Raw genomic sequence first — 15867 nt, 5'->3', positions numbered from 1 at the left:
AGTCCCAGAAAGAGAGGAAAAAGAATGAAGGGCTGAAAACATATTTGAAGGAATAATGGTTAGAAATGTCCCAAATTTGGTGAAAGACACAAACCTACAAATTTAAGAAGTTGAACAAAGCTCAAACAAAATAAGCCCAAAGAAATCCATACTGAGTCAATCAAAATCAAATTTCTGAAAACTAAATTCAAATTACAGTGTATTTCTCATAAGAAACTATGGAGGCCATAAGGCAATAGCACAACATTTTTCAAGTGTTGGGGGAGGGGGAAGAACTGTCAACCCAGAATTTTATATCTAGTGCTTGCATAGGGCCAGGGGTAGGGAGAAAAGAGGAGTGTTTGAGGGGTCATAGCTAAAGGGTACAGGGTTTTTTTGGGGGGTAATGAAATAAAATCAATTATGGTGATGTTTGTACAACACAACTCCGTGAATATACAAAAACTACTAAACTGCACACTTTAAATTGGCGAATTGTATGGTATGTTGGTATGGTGGATCTCAACAAAGCTGTTACAAAACACTCCGCTACATACACATTAAAATGGACTATTAAAAACAGTTAAGAAATGCAGATGAAGACAGGAATGGGGGATTGAAAAACAGAGGAAACAATACGTAATACGTTGGAAATCTTAAATTCTAACATTAATGATTCCATTATTGGCAAATGGTATAAGCACGCCAATAAAAAGATTAAAAAAAAAAAAGGAGGACCCAACTATATGTTGTTTATAAGAAACTCACTTGAAATATAATGGCATAAATAGGTTAAAAGTAAAAGAATGGGCACAAATATACCATGTGAACACTAATCAAAAAAGCTGGAGCGGGCTTCCCTGGTGGCACAGTGGTTGGGAGTCCGCCTGCCGATGCAGGGGACACGGGCTCGTGCCCCGGTCTGGGAAGATCTCACATGCCGCGGAGCAGCTGGGCCCGTGAGCCATGGCTGCTGAGCCTGCGCTTCCGGAGCCTGTGCACCGCAGCGGGAGAGGCCACAACAGTGAGAGGCCCGCGTACCACAAAAAAAAAAAAAAAAAAAAAAGCTGGAGTGTCTATATTAATATCTGATAAAGTAGACTTCAGAGCACAGGCAATTACCAGAGACAAACAGAAATATTATACAATGATAAAAGGTTCAATTCATCAAGAATACATGACAATCCTAAATGTGTATGTACCAAACCACAGAGCTTCAAAATACAAATAGCAAAAACTGGGAGAATTGAAAAAACACTTGAAAAATTCACAATTAGAGCTGGTAACTTCAACACCCCTCCCTTAATAATTGCTTGAATCACTAGAATGAAAATCGCAAGGATAAAGAAGAAGCGAATATTATCATAAAGCAGCAGGTATACTGGTATTTATTGAACATATTATCCATTGACAGCCAGATACACAGTCTTTTAAAACAACCATGGGACATTTACCAAAAGAGACCACAGATTGGTCATAAATGTTAACAGATTAGAAGAAGCGAATTCATATGAAGTATGTCCTCTGACCATAATGTAATTAAACTAGAAATCAATAACAGAAAGATAATTGGAAATCACTGAATATTTGGGAATTTTTCAGTGATTAATTAATTAACTATGATTAATTAACTATGTGTGCAACAAATAGACAGTCCATTGGTTAAAGAGAAAATCTCAAGGGAAATTAAAAAATACAGTTAAATGAATGAAAATAAAAATACTATTGTAAGATTCCTACCCTACACATGAGGGGAGCTTAGAAGGAAATATACAGCATTGAATACTTGTATTAGAATAGAAGAATAGTTTCAAATCAGTGATCTATGCTTCTACTTAGGATCCCCTCCCCCCCCAAAAAAAGAAAAAGAAAAAAAAAAAGAGCAAACTTAACCCAAAACAAGCAGAGGAAGTACATAATAAAGATTAAAAGTAGAGATCAATGAAATTAAAGTCTGAAAAACACTAGAGAAAAATCAGTGAAGCTAAAAGTTGGTTCTTGGAAAACATCAATAAAATTGATAACTCTTCAATCAGATTGATCATTAAAGACAGAGCAGACAAAAATTTCCAATATCAGGAATTGAAGTAGGGATATCACTACAGAGCCCGTAGACATTAAAAGGAAAATAAGGGGATATTATAAATAATAAACAATTTTATGCCCATAAACTCACGATTTAAATAACAAAAAAAATAGACATATAGATCAATAGGATAGAGGTGAAAGTACAGAAATAGACTTATATGTATGATCAATTGATTTTTTTGGAATAACAAGTATTCTTTTATTTATTATAAAATTTTATTGAAATATAGTTTATTTACAATATTGTGTCAGTTTTAGGTTTCGAGCAAAGTGATTCAGTTGTACATACATACATACATACATATATATATATATTTTACATTCTCTTCCATTATAGGTTATTATAAGATACTGAGTATAGTTCCCTGTGCTATATAGTAGGCCCTTGTGGGTTATCTATTTTATATTTAGTAGTATGTATAGTTTAATCCCAAACTCCTAATTTAATCCTTCCCTGATCAATTGATTTTTGACAAAGGTGCAAAGGCAAACCAATAAACAGTTTTTTAAACAAATGGTAAAAATATTGGACATCCATATGCAAAAAGAAAAAACAAACCAAAACCTCTCAACCTATACTTTTCATCATATACAAAAATTATCTCAAAATCAATAATAAATTTTAATGTAAAGTCTCTATAACTACATAAAACTTTTAGAAGCAAACAAAGATGAAAGAAAATCTCCGTGACCTTGAGTTAGGCAAAAATTTCTTAGATATGATACCAAAGAACAATCCATTAAAATATTGATAAATTGAATTTCATCCAAATTTAAAACTCTGTTTGAAAGACACTGTTATGAAAATGAAAACACAAGCCGCAAAAATTAGGAGAAAATATTTGCAAAACACATATCTGATTAAGCCTTCTATCCAGAATAAAGAAAGAACTCTTACAAGTGAATAATAAAAAGACTGATAATGGATTTCCCTGGTGGCGCAGTGGTTAAGAATCTGCCTGCCAATGCAGGGGACACAGGTTTGATCCCTGGCCCAGGAAGATCCCACATGCTGTGGAGCTATTAAGCCCATGCGCCACAACTACTGAGCCTGCGCCCTAGAGCCTGCGAGCCACAACTACTGAGTCCGTGTGCTACAACTACTGAAGCCCCTGTGCTCTGGGGTCCACGTGTTGCAACTACTGAAGCCTGCGTGCCTAGAGCCCATGCTCCACAACAAGAGAAGCCACTGCAATGAGAAGCCCACGCACCGCAACGAAGAGTAGTCCCCGCTCGGCACAACTAGAGAAAGCCCACATGCAGCAACGAAGACGCAACGCAGCCAAAAAATAAAAATAAAAAAAGACTGATAATGACATTGGAAGATGGCCAAAAGGTTTGAATAGACATTTCGCCAATAAAGCATATGAAAAGATGCTCAACATCATTAATACACAGGGAAATACAAATCTAAACCACAACGTGAGGCCAATATGCATCTATTAGAATGGTTAAACCAAAACCAAAATAAACCTGTCAATACCAAATGCTTGGTGAGGATGTAGAACAACTAGAACTCTCAAACTTTGCTGGTAGGATTGGTATCATAGGTGGTACAGCCACTATGGAAAACTGTTCGCCATTCATAGCAAGCTAAATATACACTTACTACATGGCCCAATAATCTCTTCTAGGTGTTTATTACTCAGGAAAAATAAAAGCATGAAGGCTTATGTTCACATAAAAACCTGCATGTGGATGTTTATGAAAGCTTCATTTATTATTGCTAAAAACTAGAAACATCTCATTGTCATTCAACTGGAGAATGACAAAAGAAACTGTAGTACATCCATACAATAGAATACTGCTCAGCAATAAAAAGGAATGAAGTAATGATCTACTCAATAACATGGAAAAATCTCAAATGCATTATGCTAAGTGAAAGAACTCAGTCTCAAAGGGTACATATTGTTATGATTCATTTACATGGCATTCTGGAAAAGGTAAAACCACGGGACAGAAAACAGTGGTATCTAGGGGCTGAGATGTGTGGAGGGATTGATGATAAAGGGACATGGGGGAATTTTGGGGTGTGATGGACCCGTTGTACATCTTGACTGTGGTGGTAATTACATGATCATATGTTTGTTAAAATTAAATAACTGTACACTGCAAAAGCGTAAAAAGCTCCATAAACTTTACTTAAAAACAACACCAAAAAAAAAGATATCATGGCTCCTGCCATGTACTTTAAGTGAAAAAATTTTGTTACTTTCATCACAAACAATGACCAGGTATTTACACACTGGCTAAGGGTAATGATATATGAGTTGAGCATGAGGGAAGCCAGTTACTTTTAAGGTATTTTGGCATGAACTGATAATGGTGGAAGAAAACTGAGCAAATGAAATACTTGCTTTGGCGAAATACAAATGCTAGATGAAGAAAGAGAATGTGCCACACTTCTGTCTGAGTTGTTTTGTGCCTGAAACTAAGCTGTTTTAGCTCTAAATATTTCAATATATATTTAAATCTTGTATATATTGGGACCCAGAAGTACTTCATAGCTTCTCAGATAACTCACTTTGCTAATCCATGTTTCCCTGTATGCTGGTAATAAATCAAGAAAGGTCACTGCTCCTGAAATTTGAAAGAGCTTTACAAAATACTCAGGTTGTGTATAGTAACTCCTGGGAGAGGCATAGTTTTTGTTTTGTTTTGTTTTGTGTTTTTCAGAATCTTGGTTTTGAAGATGAGGCAAGTTTTGCATTTGACTCAACATATCTGATAACAGAAGCTCTTATGCACAAGTCTTCTGAGTGGTCACGCAGAGCTAGGTATTTATTTGTTTATTTTTGAAACATATTTATTGGAGTATAATTGCCTTACAATGGTGTGTTAGTTTCTGCTTTATAACAAAGTGAATCAGCTATACATATACATATATCCCTGTATCTCCTCCCTCTGCATCTCCCTCCCACCCTCCCTATCCCACCCCTCTAGGTGGTCACAAAGCACAGAGCTGATCTCCTTGTGCTATGAGGCTGCTTCCCACTAGCTATCTATTTTATGTTTGGTAGTGTATATAGGTCCATGCCACTCTCTCACTTCGTCCCAGCTTACCCTTCCCCCTCCCCGTGTCCTCAAGTCCATTAGGTACTATTCTCTATACAAAGACCTCCAATATCTAATCCAGAAGATTCCGGAGATTCTATCACTGCATTTATAGATAAGGAATCATTTAAACCCAAACTCATTAACAGAACTAAAATGTATTACAGGTAGAGCATGTTCCTTTTATCACTTGAGCCCTTCTGGAGTGAAAATGATACAGAGAATATGCTGTAGTAAAAGCTAGTCTCCAGTTGTCTTTCATGATTAACAGCTACTCTCTACCAGCATCTTATTTGTTAGCGTTAAGCAAAGACAGTAGTACTTAGTATTAGCAAGATGACAGTAATTCATATTATAATCACCGCCCCCCTCCCCGCCCAGTGAGATTCTTCCTTGGAAGCTTGAGTAAAGGAGAGGATTTAGGACCTGTGGTCACAAGAACAAATGTGATAAATGAAGGCAATCATCACACATTGGGACAATCCTAACTGATCAGGTTTCTCAGGGCCAAAGTGGAGTCAGAACCACAGGGGTAATAGGTCACTCTACCTCCCAGGACACCAGTTGCTCCACTCTTACCAAGTCGGCTGTAAGACACAGGGAAACTTCAAGCCTTCTCTTCAATCCCTGACATACTTTGCTTTTGTGTAACAGGTATTTATACTTCCCAACAGAAGATTTAATTGGGTTATGTCACCACCATCTAATATGTTGTGCCTATAAGGAAAATTTCTGCACCTGAGGTAGCTGAAAGCACGTATCCCCTAGTCATAATTAGAAAAAGCAGCACTTAGTCTCACCTGGGTCCTGTTTTGAGTTGCTTTTAGGGGGATAGTGGTTCTATGGCTAGTTTCTGAGTGGTGAGTGTCCCATTAAGTTCTGAGCTTCCTGAACGAGAGTAACTGAGAAAGGCCTGTTTCTTTATCTAGCTACCCTACTCCCTTCCTTCGTTTCCTCAGTTACAACATTCAGCCAATACCTGTCCAGTCTCTACCATAGCTTATTTTGATGAATGAATTAAATGATTTATCGTTTGTGTCTGGTAACTGCAACATGTTACACAAATGTGGGGCTTATGACGTAAACTAATATTCACTGGATGGCAGTGCATTTAAACTTGCATTCCTATCAGGAACAGCTAATATAGGATGCAGCTGGCTAGTGTGCTGTGTTGTTTTAATTATTCTGGCAACTGTGGAGGTAGCCTCTAATCCATGACCAACAGGGGCCAGCATTCTGCTTGTGCTCAGTCTGAACATAGATCAGAAAGCTGATGTGGAACCATGATTGCTCTACTGCATTCGGTTATTTTAAGGCTAGTTGAAGCAGAAGAGTCTCTGTATGTATGTGTAGAAACCAGAGCTCCAGCTCTAGCAGTTAGAGGAAATGACTGTCACTTGTAGTGACAGTTGTGCCACTCTACACAATAGCTATGGTGCCATACTGTCCAACACAAGTAAATCCAGCATTCTCTACTGATATCTTATGTTTGTTCTAAAATGTTACCTTTGTGTGGCATCAAAGATGCATTTATCTGTTTTCACCTACTTCTTCACACCTTTCATATTGTCACCATCATCTGTGGTCATTTAAAAATATCTGCTTATTGTAATAGAGGCAACATGTGAACAATGGAAAGAAGATAGCATTCATAATCCAATGACTTGGTTTGGGTTTCAACCTTGCAGTTATTAACTATGCAACTAAACTGCTTAACTTCTGAGTCTCAGTGTCCTAATTTAAAATGAGAATAATAATAATAACATGGGACATATTATACTTTGAGGGTACTTGAGATTTTAGAAAATATTTTTACACATCTCATTATCATTGTTGAGGTATCTTAAATATCATTTACACTCATTGCTACTTTGAAATTATCATAGTTGTTAGATCTGCCACTAGATCTTGCTATTTGCTGTGTTTAAAAAAATGACTGCAAGTATATTGCTACATAATAATTTGAAAATACTTTGATAACTGTATTTCAGTACAGCTGATTTTCTTTGGATTCTTATTACATTATATTTAAGCTCTTAAAATATATATTTCTGAGAAGGGGTCCATGAAGTTCACCAGATTGCCAAAAGGGCTCATAGCACAAAAAAAATTCAGAAAAGTTCCAACTAGATAACCATGAATTTCATCTGTCAAGGTTTAGACCTAATCATCTTTCTTGTCTTTCTCATTCTCTATGTACTCATACATACGAATGTGCATGTATATGTAGACATATCCACCCACACATGGAGGCCCCACATGTTAGTAGTTAAAAGCATGGGCTTTACAATGAGTCTTGCAGGCCTCAATCTCAGTTCTGTTACTTATTAGACAAGTTACTTAATCTGTCTGCATCTCAGTTTCCTGACCTATGAAATGAGGGAAATGAGAGTACCCCAAACCCTTTGTGGTGTCTTGCTATTAAATGAGCTCATAAGTTACAAAATGCTTAACACAGTGCTTATATAACATAACTTTATGAATGTTGGCTCATTTTATTGCTATTATTAGTATGGATGCATATGCATGTAAGTATATTTGTAAATACATGTATATAAGCAAGCATTTATAAAACATTCAATGACCCTAACCCTCAGTGACAGGGTTGAAGTAAAGGAAGAAGGAACCTGAAATACTGTCACTGCTCTACCACTTATGAGGCTCCTTGCCACACCCAGCTATTGTGTTGGGAGATGTTATAAACAAAGAGAGACAATGATTCAGAGAGATTTATATTAGTGTAGAACAAGGACAGGCCAACAAAAGTTGTAGTAGAATCAGAAATGGTGCTGCTTGGTCACTTCACCACTGCAAATGCCCCAAACACTGTTAGCAGCAATGCCAGGAACCATCATTACACAGCGAATATTTATAGATTATTTTGTTTGGTTTTCACAAAGAAAGCAGCATCTTTTTTTTCTTAGCATTTAGAGCTTTTTCATTTTGAGACATTTCTGAAACTATGTAAGATTGGATTATTTTACAGGAAATCCAACCTGATATAATAATAGTAATAAGGTTCTATTTATTGTCTACAATGTGTCAGGTGCGATGCTAGATGTTTTACAGTCATTATCTAATTTAACTGTCCCACAGGCAAAGTATTATAATCTATAGTTTACAGATGAGGAAACTGAGGGCTCAAAAAGATTAAGTGGTTCAAGCCAAGGTAATATAACTGATAAATGACAAAGCCAGAATTCAAGACTCAGGTTTACCTGACTCTAAATCTATAACCTTTCTACTACATTACACTGTATAGTATTAAAATGAATCTACTAGAATATATTATCAACGATGTCTCTGGTATTCAATTAAATTACTTGAGATGGATATTACAAGAAAAATCTACTTATGTATAAATGATAGTCATAGCATGTAAGGATTTTACTATGTATGTTTATGTTTTTAGGGCCCAGGACTGAGCCCTAATTCATCTGAATCTAGGATGTAATGAGTTATGTTAAAACATTAATCCATTGTATTACAGTAAACACTAAGAATTGCTACTAAAATGATGTCTCATTCAGGGAAAGCCTCTTCACTCCTCCTCCTAGACAATGGGCAGCACAGAAAGTGTTCGATTTAATTAGTTGTGTATGTAGAAAGAGATGCTCATCTGTTTCCATGGAGTCAAACACATCACGACATACTTCTCCATGGAAACGGAGAAGGGAAAACAGAAAATGCCAAAGTGAATGAATTCACTGAGCAATTGGTGAGCAAAGACTGAAGAAAAAATATAACTCATTTGTAGTACTATGTGACTAGTTTAGAAAAGAGAAATAGCATATATTTAGAGATAGTCACTCTCGTGCTATATAAAAGAAGGTACAAGATGCACTGAAATTTAAGATGTATCTTAATACTAAAAAAAAAAACACATTATTTGATAGGAATATACAAATGTTAGGAAATACCACAGAGCAAAGGTATTATTGTCTTTGCACGGAAGACAAAAATGGCGGAATTCTTAAAAGGTGAACAGTGTTACAGCTCAAAGTCAGTAATGAATAAGGGGTTCCTTAGACAAGATGACGGAAAACATAGGGGACCAATTTATAAATACATTTATCAGCTCTGTACTCGTTTCACATCATGATTGCTTCTTTGTTTCTAAGGAATTTTTTCTTTGGGGATATAGAATTATAGGAATATTTCAAGTTTTATCATGTAACACATTAATTTATATGATTGAGCCTGTATAAGTGTTTTGAATTTACAACATACTGCACACTTTGTTCCCTTTGAAGATTATATTTCATGTTAAAATAATAAAAGATTTATTTTATAAGATATGTTTTCTTGAGGAATTCTGACTTAAATAATTTTTTTTTCCAATGGAATTTAGTCCTAACTTGTCTCTCAATTCAATTCAACTAAATTCAGATTTAATCTCAGCCCTCTAGATGATTACAGACTTCTTGGGAGGAAAGATACTTAAAGAATGATTATAATATTTATTTACTCCTTCAACAAATATTTCTCATATGGCTACTATGTGCCAAGCACTGTGCTGGATTTTGTGTATATAATGATGAACTAAACAGACCTAGTCTATACTTGTGGAGGCTCTTAGCTTACAGAGGAGAGTCATTAAAATAGTCATACATATACACACAGAATTACAATCTGAGATAAATTCTGTGAAGGAAAACTGCAGAGTTCCAAGACAGGACACGATGAACAGAATTCTCTGAGAATGGATGGGCAGAGCAGGCCTCTTTGAATAAGTGACCTTAATGCTGAGATATGAAGAATGAGTAAGGGTCAGTCAGACAGAGAATGGGGAGAATAGTATTTCAGGCAAAAGCCCTGAGACGGAAAAGGGTTTACAGATTTGGGAAATGAAAATAAAGCAGGCTTTTCTAGGAAGAGAGTGGTGAAACGTGAGGTTGGAGAGGGAAAGAGGTACAGGTACACTTTCAAATTTTATTCCAGGTACAATGGGAAGCAATTAAAGAGTTTTGAGCATGAAAGTGACATAACTGAGTACACAATTTTTAGTACAAGTAAACATGGAACATTTAGCCAAAAAAGTCCAGAAAAGGCAAAGCTAAACTATAGTGTTTAAGATATATAACTAGGTGGTAAAACTACAATATAATTATTACCGTAAACGTCAAGACAGCAAATTAGTCCAAGGGGGAGGGAAGGATGCAGTGGGGTTTCTGGGGGAACAATGTTCTGTTCTTTGACCTAGTGATGATTACATCGATGTTTGCTTTATATTTATTTGTTACACTGAACATTTATGTTCTATGGACTACACTATATGTATATTTCAAAATAAGAAAGCATGTTTTATTATTTTCTTTCAGAAAAATATGGATTGAGATAAAGAAGTGGGGATAATGAGTGCAGGTGGCTCAAGAAGCTTGATTTTGGTGACAGGGTGATAATTGTCCCCTTATCCATTCTCTCATTCTTCTTTTTGGGAACTGAACACCCTGAGTTTTAGCTGGGCATGATGCCATCCAGGGAGAGAGATTTTTTTTAAGCCTCTTTTGTCCTAGGTGTGGCTCTAAGTCCACGCATTTCCAGAATGACAAATTGCTATTCTGCACTCTCTCCTTCCCCCTTCCTGTTGGCTGGGCTGTGACTACAGTGGAAGAATCTGCCTGTGACCCAGAGGTGGAAGCCACATGTTGAGAATGGCAAAGCTAAGCCCTAGCAGCATCCCTGGATGATTTTATGAAGCAGAGATGTTTATCCACCCTAGCTGCCCACTTACCTTTGTACTGTTATGAGAATGAAACATATCTCTATCTTATTTAAGTCACTGTTATAGCAGTTTAGCCCATGTACTGATACACTTACACGAAGGAAAGTTGAGAGATATGGTAATACCTAGAGCAGGATGAAGGAACAGAGAAGGGATTTTTTTTTTTTTCCTTTGGTGCAGTGACTCGGATGGGATTTTTAAATAATGGAGACAATAGAGCATGTTTAAATGTTGATAAAAGAATATAGAATAGAAGAAAAGGTTGATATAGTAATCAGAGGTTTAAAAAAAATGGAACAAGATCCCTGAGAAGATAGGAAGGAATATAATACACAGTATGTGTGGAAAAACTGATCTTTGACAGAAAGGGATATTTGCTCTGTTTTAGCAGGGAGAGAGAAGAAGATGGTGTAGCTGTAGGTTGATTTGTAGTTATCGGGCTGAAAGATGAGGGAGTTCCTATTTAGTGTTTTCATTTTTGGTAAGAAGCATAAAGCATTAGCAGAGAAGGGAGGGAGGGAGAAGTGGAAATTTTTATTTTATTTATTTTCTTTGGGACTAATGACTTGTAAACATGTGGATTTGTGGTTTTTACAATTCTGGAATATTCTTACCCACTGTCTTTCTCCTATTCACTTTACTCTCTAGAACTTCTCTAGAAAGTTCTTCTAGAACCTCCATATTGGACCTTTCTCTCACTATAAGATAGGGTGAACACAATCAATTTCAATTAGTTGAATCAATGATAATGAGAACACGGAATCAATTTTAAATCATTAGCAGAAACTAACACACCATTGTAAAGCAATTATACTCCAATAAAGATGTTAAAAAATTTTTTTAATCATTAAAATTTAAACTATTTGTAAACATTAGTACTTTGGGTATATATTAAATGTTATAGCTCACTATCCAATATCTCATTCCAGATCTCTGCTGTTACAAAGATGAATTCTCTTAGCACCTTAAAGTACATATCCAGGTTCAATGCCAAACACACAGATATTTCTCAAGTACTTTTCATCTAATCTTAACCTGTATTTTTAAGTTTCAGGACTTAATTTCTTTCTTGTCCAAGTCCTGAAACCAAATATAAACAATAATGTGTTTCCATTAAAATGTGTAAGTAAATTGCAAATTAAGACTAAGATTAACAAACTTCCTTAGGACAAAGAGTTATTTTTAAAGTTTCTGTACTTAAGGGGAGCTTGGAGCTTACCTATGATAAGCTTGTGAAGAGCACCCTTATCTCCATTAATAGCAGCAGCATGAACTTGGGATGCTAATGAGGAACCAGGAAAGAACAAGTTCTCTGACCTGTTCATAGTCTTCTCAACAACTGGAACAACCTGAAATGATGATGCAACCAATAAGTATCTGTAGGAAATCCATCTCATCAGTTCTAAATGGGTACATTATAAACATGGTTTACATTCATAGTCTTCTCAACAACTGGAACAACCTGAAATGATGATGCAACCAATAAGTATCTGTAGGAAATCCATCTCATCAGTTCTAAATGGGTATGTTATAAAAATGGTTTACTAGAAATATTTCACCAGGATTCAAAAAGTCTACAGTCCTAGTCTTAGAATTGCCATAATGGAGTAAGTTAGGTGACCCTTTGTACAAGATGCTCATCTGTAAAATGAAAGGATTAGATGCTTCAAGACCCTTCTCAGGGGCTGAGAAAAAAAAAAAAAAGGCTGAATATTTAACATTAGATACAGGGTCCAAAAGTCACAGTGACTTGCTAAGTTAATACAGGTGATTTGATTCCACATAATACTAAATACTAGAATTGATATTGGGAATAAAGGTGATGACCAAGATACAAAATAGGTATGATGTGAACTTAATTGTCAGGTTAGAATTACCTGGATTTAAGCACTAAATTAGAAGGTACCTCATTCTTCCTCTCATGCCCACAAAAGGAGGAATTTATATTTGTTCTCCCTTTGTGTCCACCAGGGAAATATACCTAGTTAGAGATCTTGACCTTAGGAACTTAACTTGGAAATCACATCATTAGGATAAACCATGTTTCATTAAGGAAAAATTTTGCTCTGGTAGTCTCATATGGTTTGATAGAACCTTCTAGAAATGTATTAGCTGCATAGGAAAATAGTGAATTCCTTATCATAAGAGTGTTTAAGCAGAGGCTGGATTATGTCAGAAATGCAGCAGGAAGAATTCAAGCATCTGATGGGAAGGAAAGAGGGGTAGTTTCATCAATGATCTTAAACTTCCATCCTAAAGCGAAGATGCTATATCAAAGTTCCAAAGTTGAATGCCTACAAGGATCAGGGAGGTAACAAGGGCAAGAAACACGGGGAGTCATGGAGAACATGGCAAACTGGAGCATACATACCTATCTAAAGGGAGCAGCTGTTAATTAGCTACAGTTAGTATCTGCAATAAGGGTAAGCAAGCCCTCTTCTGATTTTACCAGAAACTGACACTCCAATCTCTGTGACTACCAAGGATCTGAGAGCTTTGTAAAATAAATTTATCACAACTCATGAGCTAGTACTTGGCTGTCATTGATGAAGAGTTTTGGTTCAAGTTCTGCCTTAGAGTGAAAGCATTTTCTTAATTTTGGTAAAGTCAGCTCTTCATGGCTTTATTTTGCTGAGAATTTGAGTTAACGTGTTGGCAGAAATTATGGGCGTTTTGAGAGACTCTGTCATGTCTGAGCATGTCTGTCATGTCAGAAAAACCAGTCATATGCAGGATTATATTAAAGTGACTTGAAAGAAGCTACAAAACAGGGGTGGAGGTGGAAACACGGTAGAGGAGTAACTGCACTTGGGATCAAGATCCAGTTCGTTAATAATATGGAGTGAACACTTAGGCTGCCTCAGCTCTGCTTTTCTGTAAAATATGAAACATGAAATTGGTAGACCAAGTTGATCATTCAACAAGTTGAGTGCTAACTATGTGCTGGGCACTGTACTGAACTCTAATGCCTATCACTTTAGACTCTAGGTAATCAGAGTTTTAGGCACATCAGAATCACAAAAAACTTTTGAAAATAAACTAAAAATTGTCATGTTATATATTGGGTTGGCCAAAAAGTTCGTTCGCTTTTAAGTAAAAATAAAAGACATTTTTCATTTTCACGAAGAACTTTATTGAAAAACGTATTCACTAACCAAATGAAATTTTTGGCCAGTCCAATATATTTATATATACTTCATCTCATAATTCTTAGCATTTAGCACAGTAACAGGTGCTAGTGTTCATTGAATGTTTGTTGAATGAAAAGTCATAGGCTGAGTGCTAAGTCCAGAGGGTGAGCAGGGTCAAAGTTTAGTTTCTTGGAGTAATGAGTTCATACTCATGAGTCTCTGCTCTTTTTTAATTCCTCATTTCTATCTCTCTGTCAGAGAGGTCGCTGAGTGGTATAGAGATAAGAACACTGGACTAGGAGAGAGGAGACTTAAATAAAAATCTTGGCTCCATCACTGTTTAATTTTGTCAGCCTGAGAAATCCATTCTTTAAGGTCCCCCCCTTTTTTTAAGCTCAAACGGATACGTATCTTTTTTTAGCGCTAATGCTATTTGTAAGTTTTTTACAGATGAAAATCAAAACCACTGTTAATTATGAAATGCTATACAATGCAAGGTATAATCATCATTAACTAATTATAGAACAAGCCAGTGTAATAAATGCTCTAATAATTAAAACCATAGAAAACTAGTGGTGCTGTAGTCATAAGCAAAGGAAGAGAAATTTTGATTAGGACCAAATGGTTGGTTGTTTGGTACGTTCTCAGAGATGGCGACATTTGAGATGGCTATCCAGGTAGAGAAGGGGTTAGGGCCATTCCAGGCAGCAGGGAAGCTGAAGCAAAGGCAAGGAGTAGGGAGAACCACAGAAGAGTCAAATGCCTCACGGCTACTCAGTTGTGATTTGTGTGGCTACAATTGGGGGCACGTGGACCTGGCTGGGTGTTGCTAGATGAGGCTGGAGAGCTAACGGGGGCAGCCAGGTTGTTCCTCAACTGCTTGGCTAACGAATTTTTAAATTATCCTGCAGGTGTGATCAACGCATCAGTAGCAATCACTCTCGCGCTGAGCTTTTCAGTTTACAACGTGCTTTCCCAGTCCATCCCACATCTATTCCTTACAGTAGCCCAAAGAGACACTTAGGGGTAAGTCATTGACACATTCCACTGAAACCCAGAGGGGTGGCTCGGGCTTTATAATGCAAGAATTAGAGCAGAGAGAAGAGGCAGCAGGCGAGGAGGCCAGTGATGGGAGGTTCAGGCCACAGCCCAGGACAGGAGGGTCGTGAGTTTGAGGCAAGGGCCAAGCAGTGCAGATCGATAGGAGCCTCCCCAGCCAGGCCCCCTCTTACTCACCCTCGCCTCCTCCAGGACTCACGTCCTGGGGGCGGCTCCAGGAGGCACGAACCCCGCTGGGCCGCCCCTCCTGCCAGGTCCGGCCACTACATCCGGCTGGGACAGAGCCCACCACGCTGAAACTGGCGGAACCCCTCGGAAGGCCGCCCGAGACTCTCGACCGCACAGCCTTCTGGGAATTGTAGTTCCCGCCCTCCGCCCTTTCTATCCCACAGGGCCCCGCGCGCGGCGGGCTCGGTGGACCAGGGCCGAGAGCCTGATGGGAAAAGAGTTCTTGGTGCCCAATGACGTGCTCTTTGAGAATGGGGCAGGACTACATATTCCGATGTGCTCCGAGGTAGGCAGGACCCGGAAGTGAGGGTGTGTAAGGCCTCTCTGGAAGTTGTCCCGGGTGTTCGCCGCTGGAGCTCCGGGTCGAGAGGACGAGGTGCAGCTGCCGGGAGAATCCTGCCGCCGGCTCCCGGAGCCCAGCCCTTTCCTAACCCAACCCAACCCTGTCCAGTCCCAGCCGCCAACGCCAGTCCCTGCCGCGGACCCCGGCGTTACCATGAGTCCTGCCGTCTTCCTATCCTTACCCGACCTCAGATGCTCCCTGCTGCTCCTGGTGAGTGAGTGAAGGAATGACAGACCCTTCGACAGACATTCGGATGGCCT

General features: G+C 37.8%; 2 protein-coding genes across 3 annotated transcripts in view; one reads left to right on the top strand and one right to left on the bottom strand.

Annotated features, from left to right (window-relative positions):
* The window catches only part of INVS (inversin), a gene marked incomplete at its 5' end in the record, with an annotated part of 143681 nt that extends 131510 nt beyond the window's left edge, over positions 1-12171 (bottom strand). The window contains 1 exon segment of the mRNA XM_079707124.1: positions 12066-12171. Within this exon segment, the coding sequence (XP_079563250.1) occupies positions 12066-12171 (106 nt within the window).
* Positions 12172-15712: 3541 nt separating this feature from the next.
* The window catches only part of ERP44 (endoplasmic reticulum protein 44), an 87927-nt gene continuing 87772 nt past the window's right edge, over positions 15713-15867 (top strand). The window contains exon 1 of one of the 2 annotated variants that reach the window (XM_079705718.1): positions 15713-15817. In XM_079705718.1, the coding sequence (XP_079561844.1) occupies positions 15799-15817 (19 nt within the window). In that variant the 5' untranslated portion in view covers positions 15713-15798. The remainder of the gene's footprint in view (positions 15818-15867) is intronic. The other variant, XM_079705719.1, reaches the window with a different exon arrangement.

This window comes from Hyperoodon ampullatus (genome assembly GCF_949752795.1).
Source record: "Hyperoodon ampullatus genome assembly, chromosome: 6".
NCBI classification, from domain to species: Eukaryota; Metazoa; Chordata; class Mammalia; order Artiodactyla; family Ziphiidae; genus Hyperoodon; species Hyperoodon ampullatus.
The sequence above is the reverse complement of the archived record's forward strand: the minus strand, read 5'-3'. Positions and strand labels throughout refer to the sequence as shown.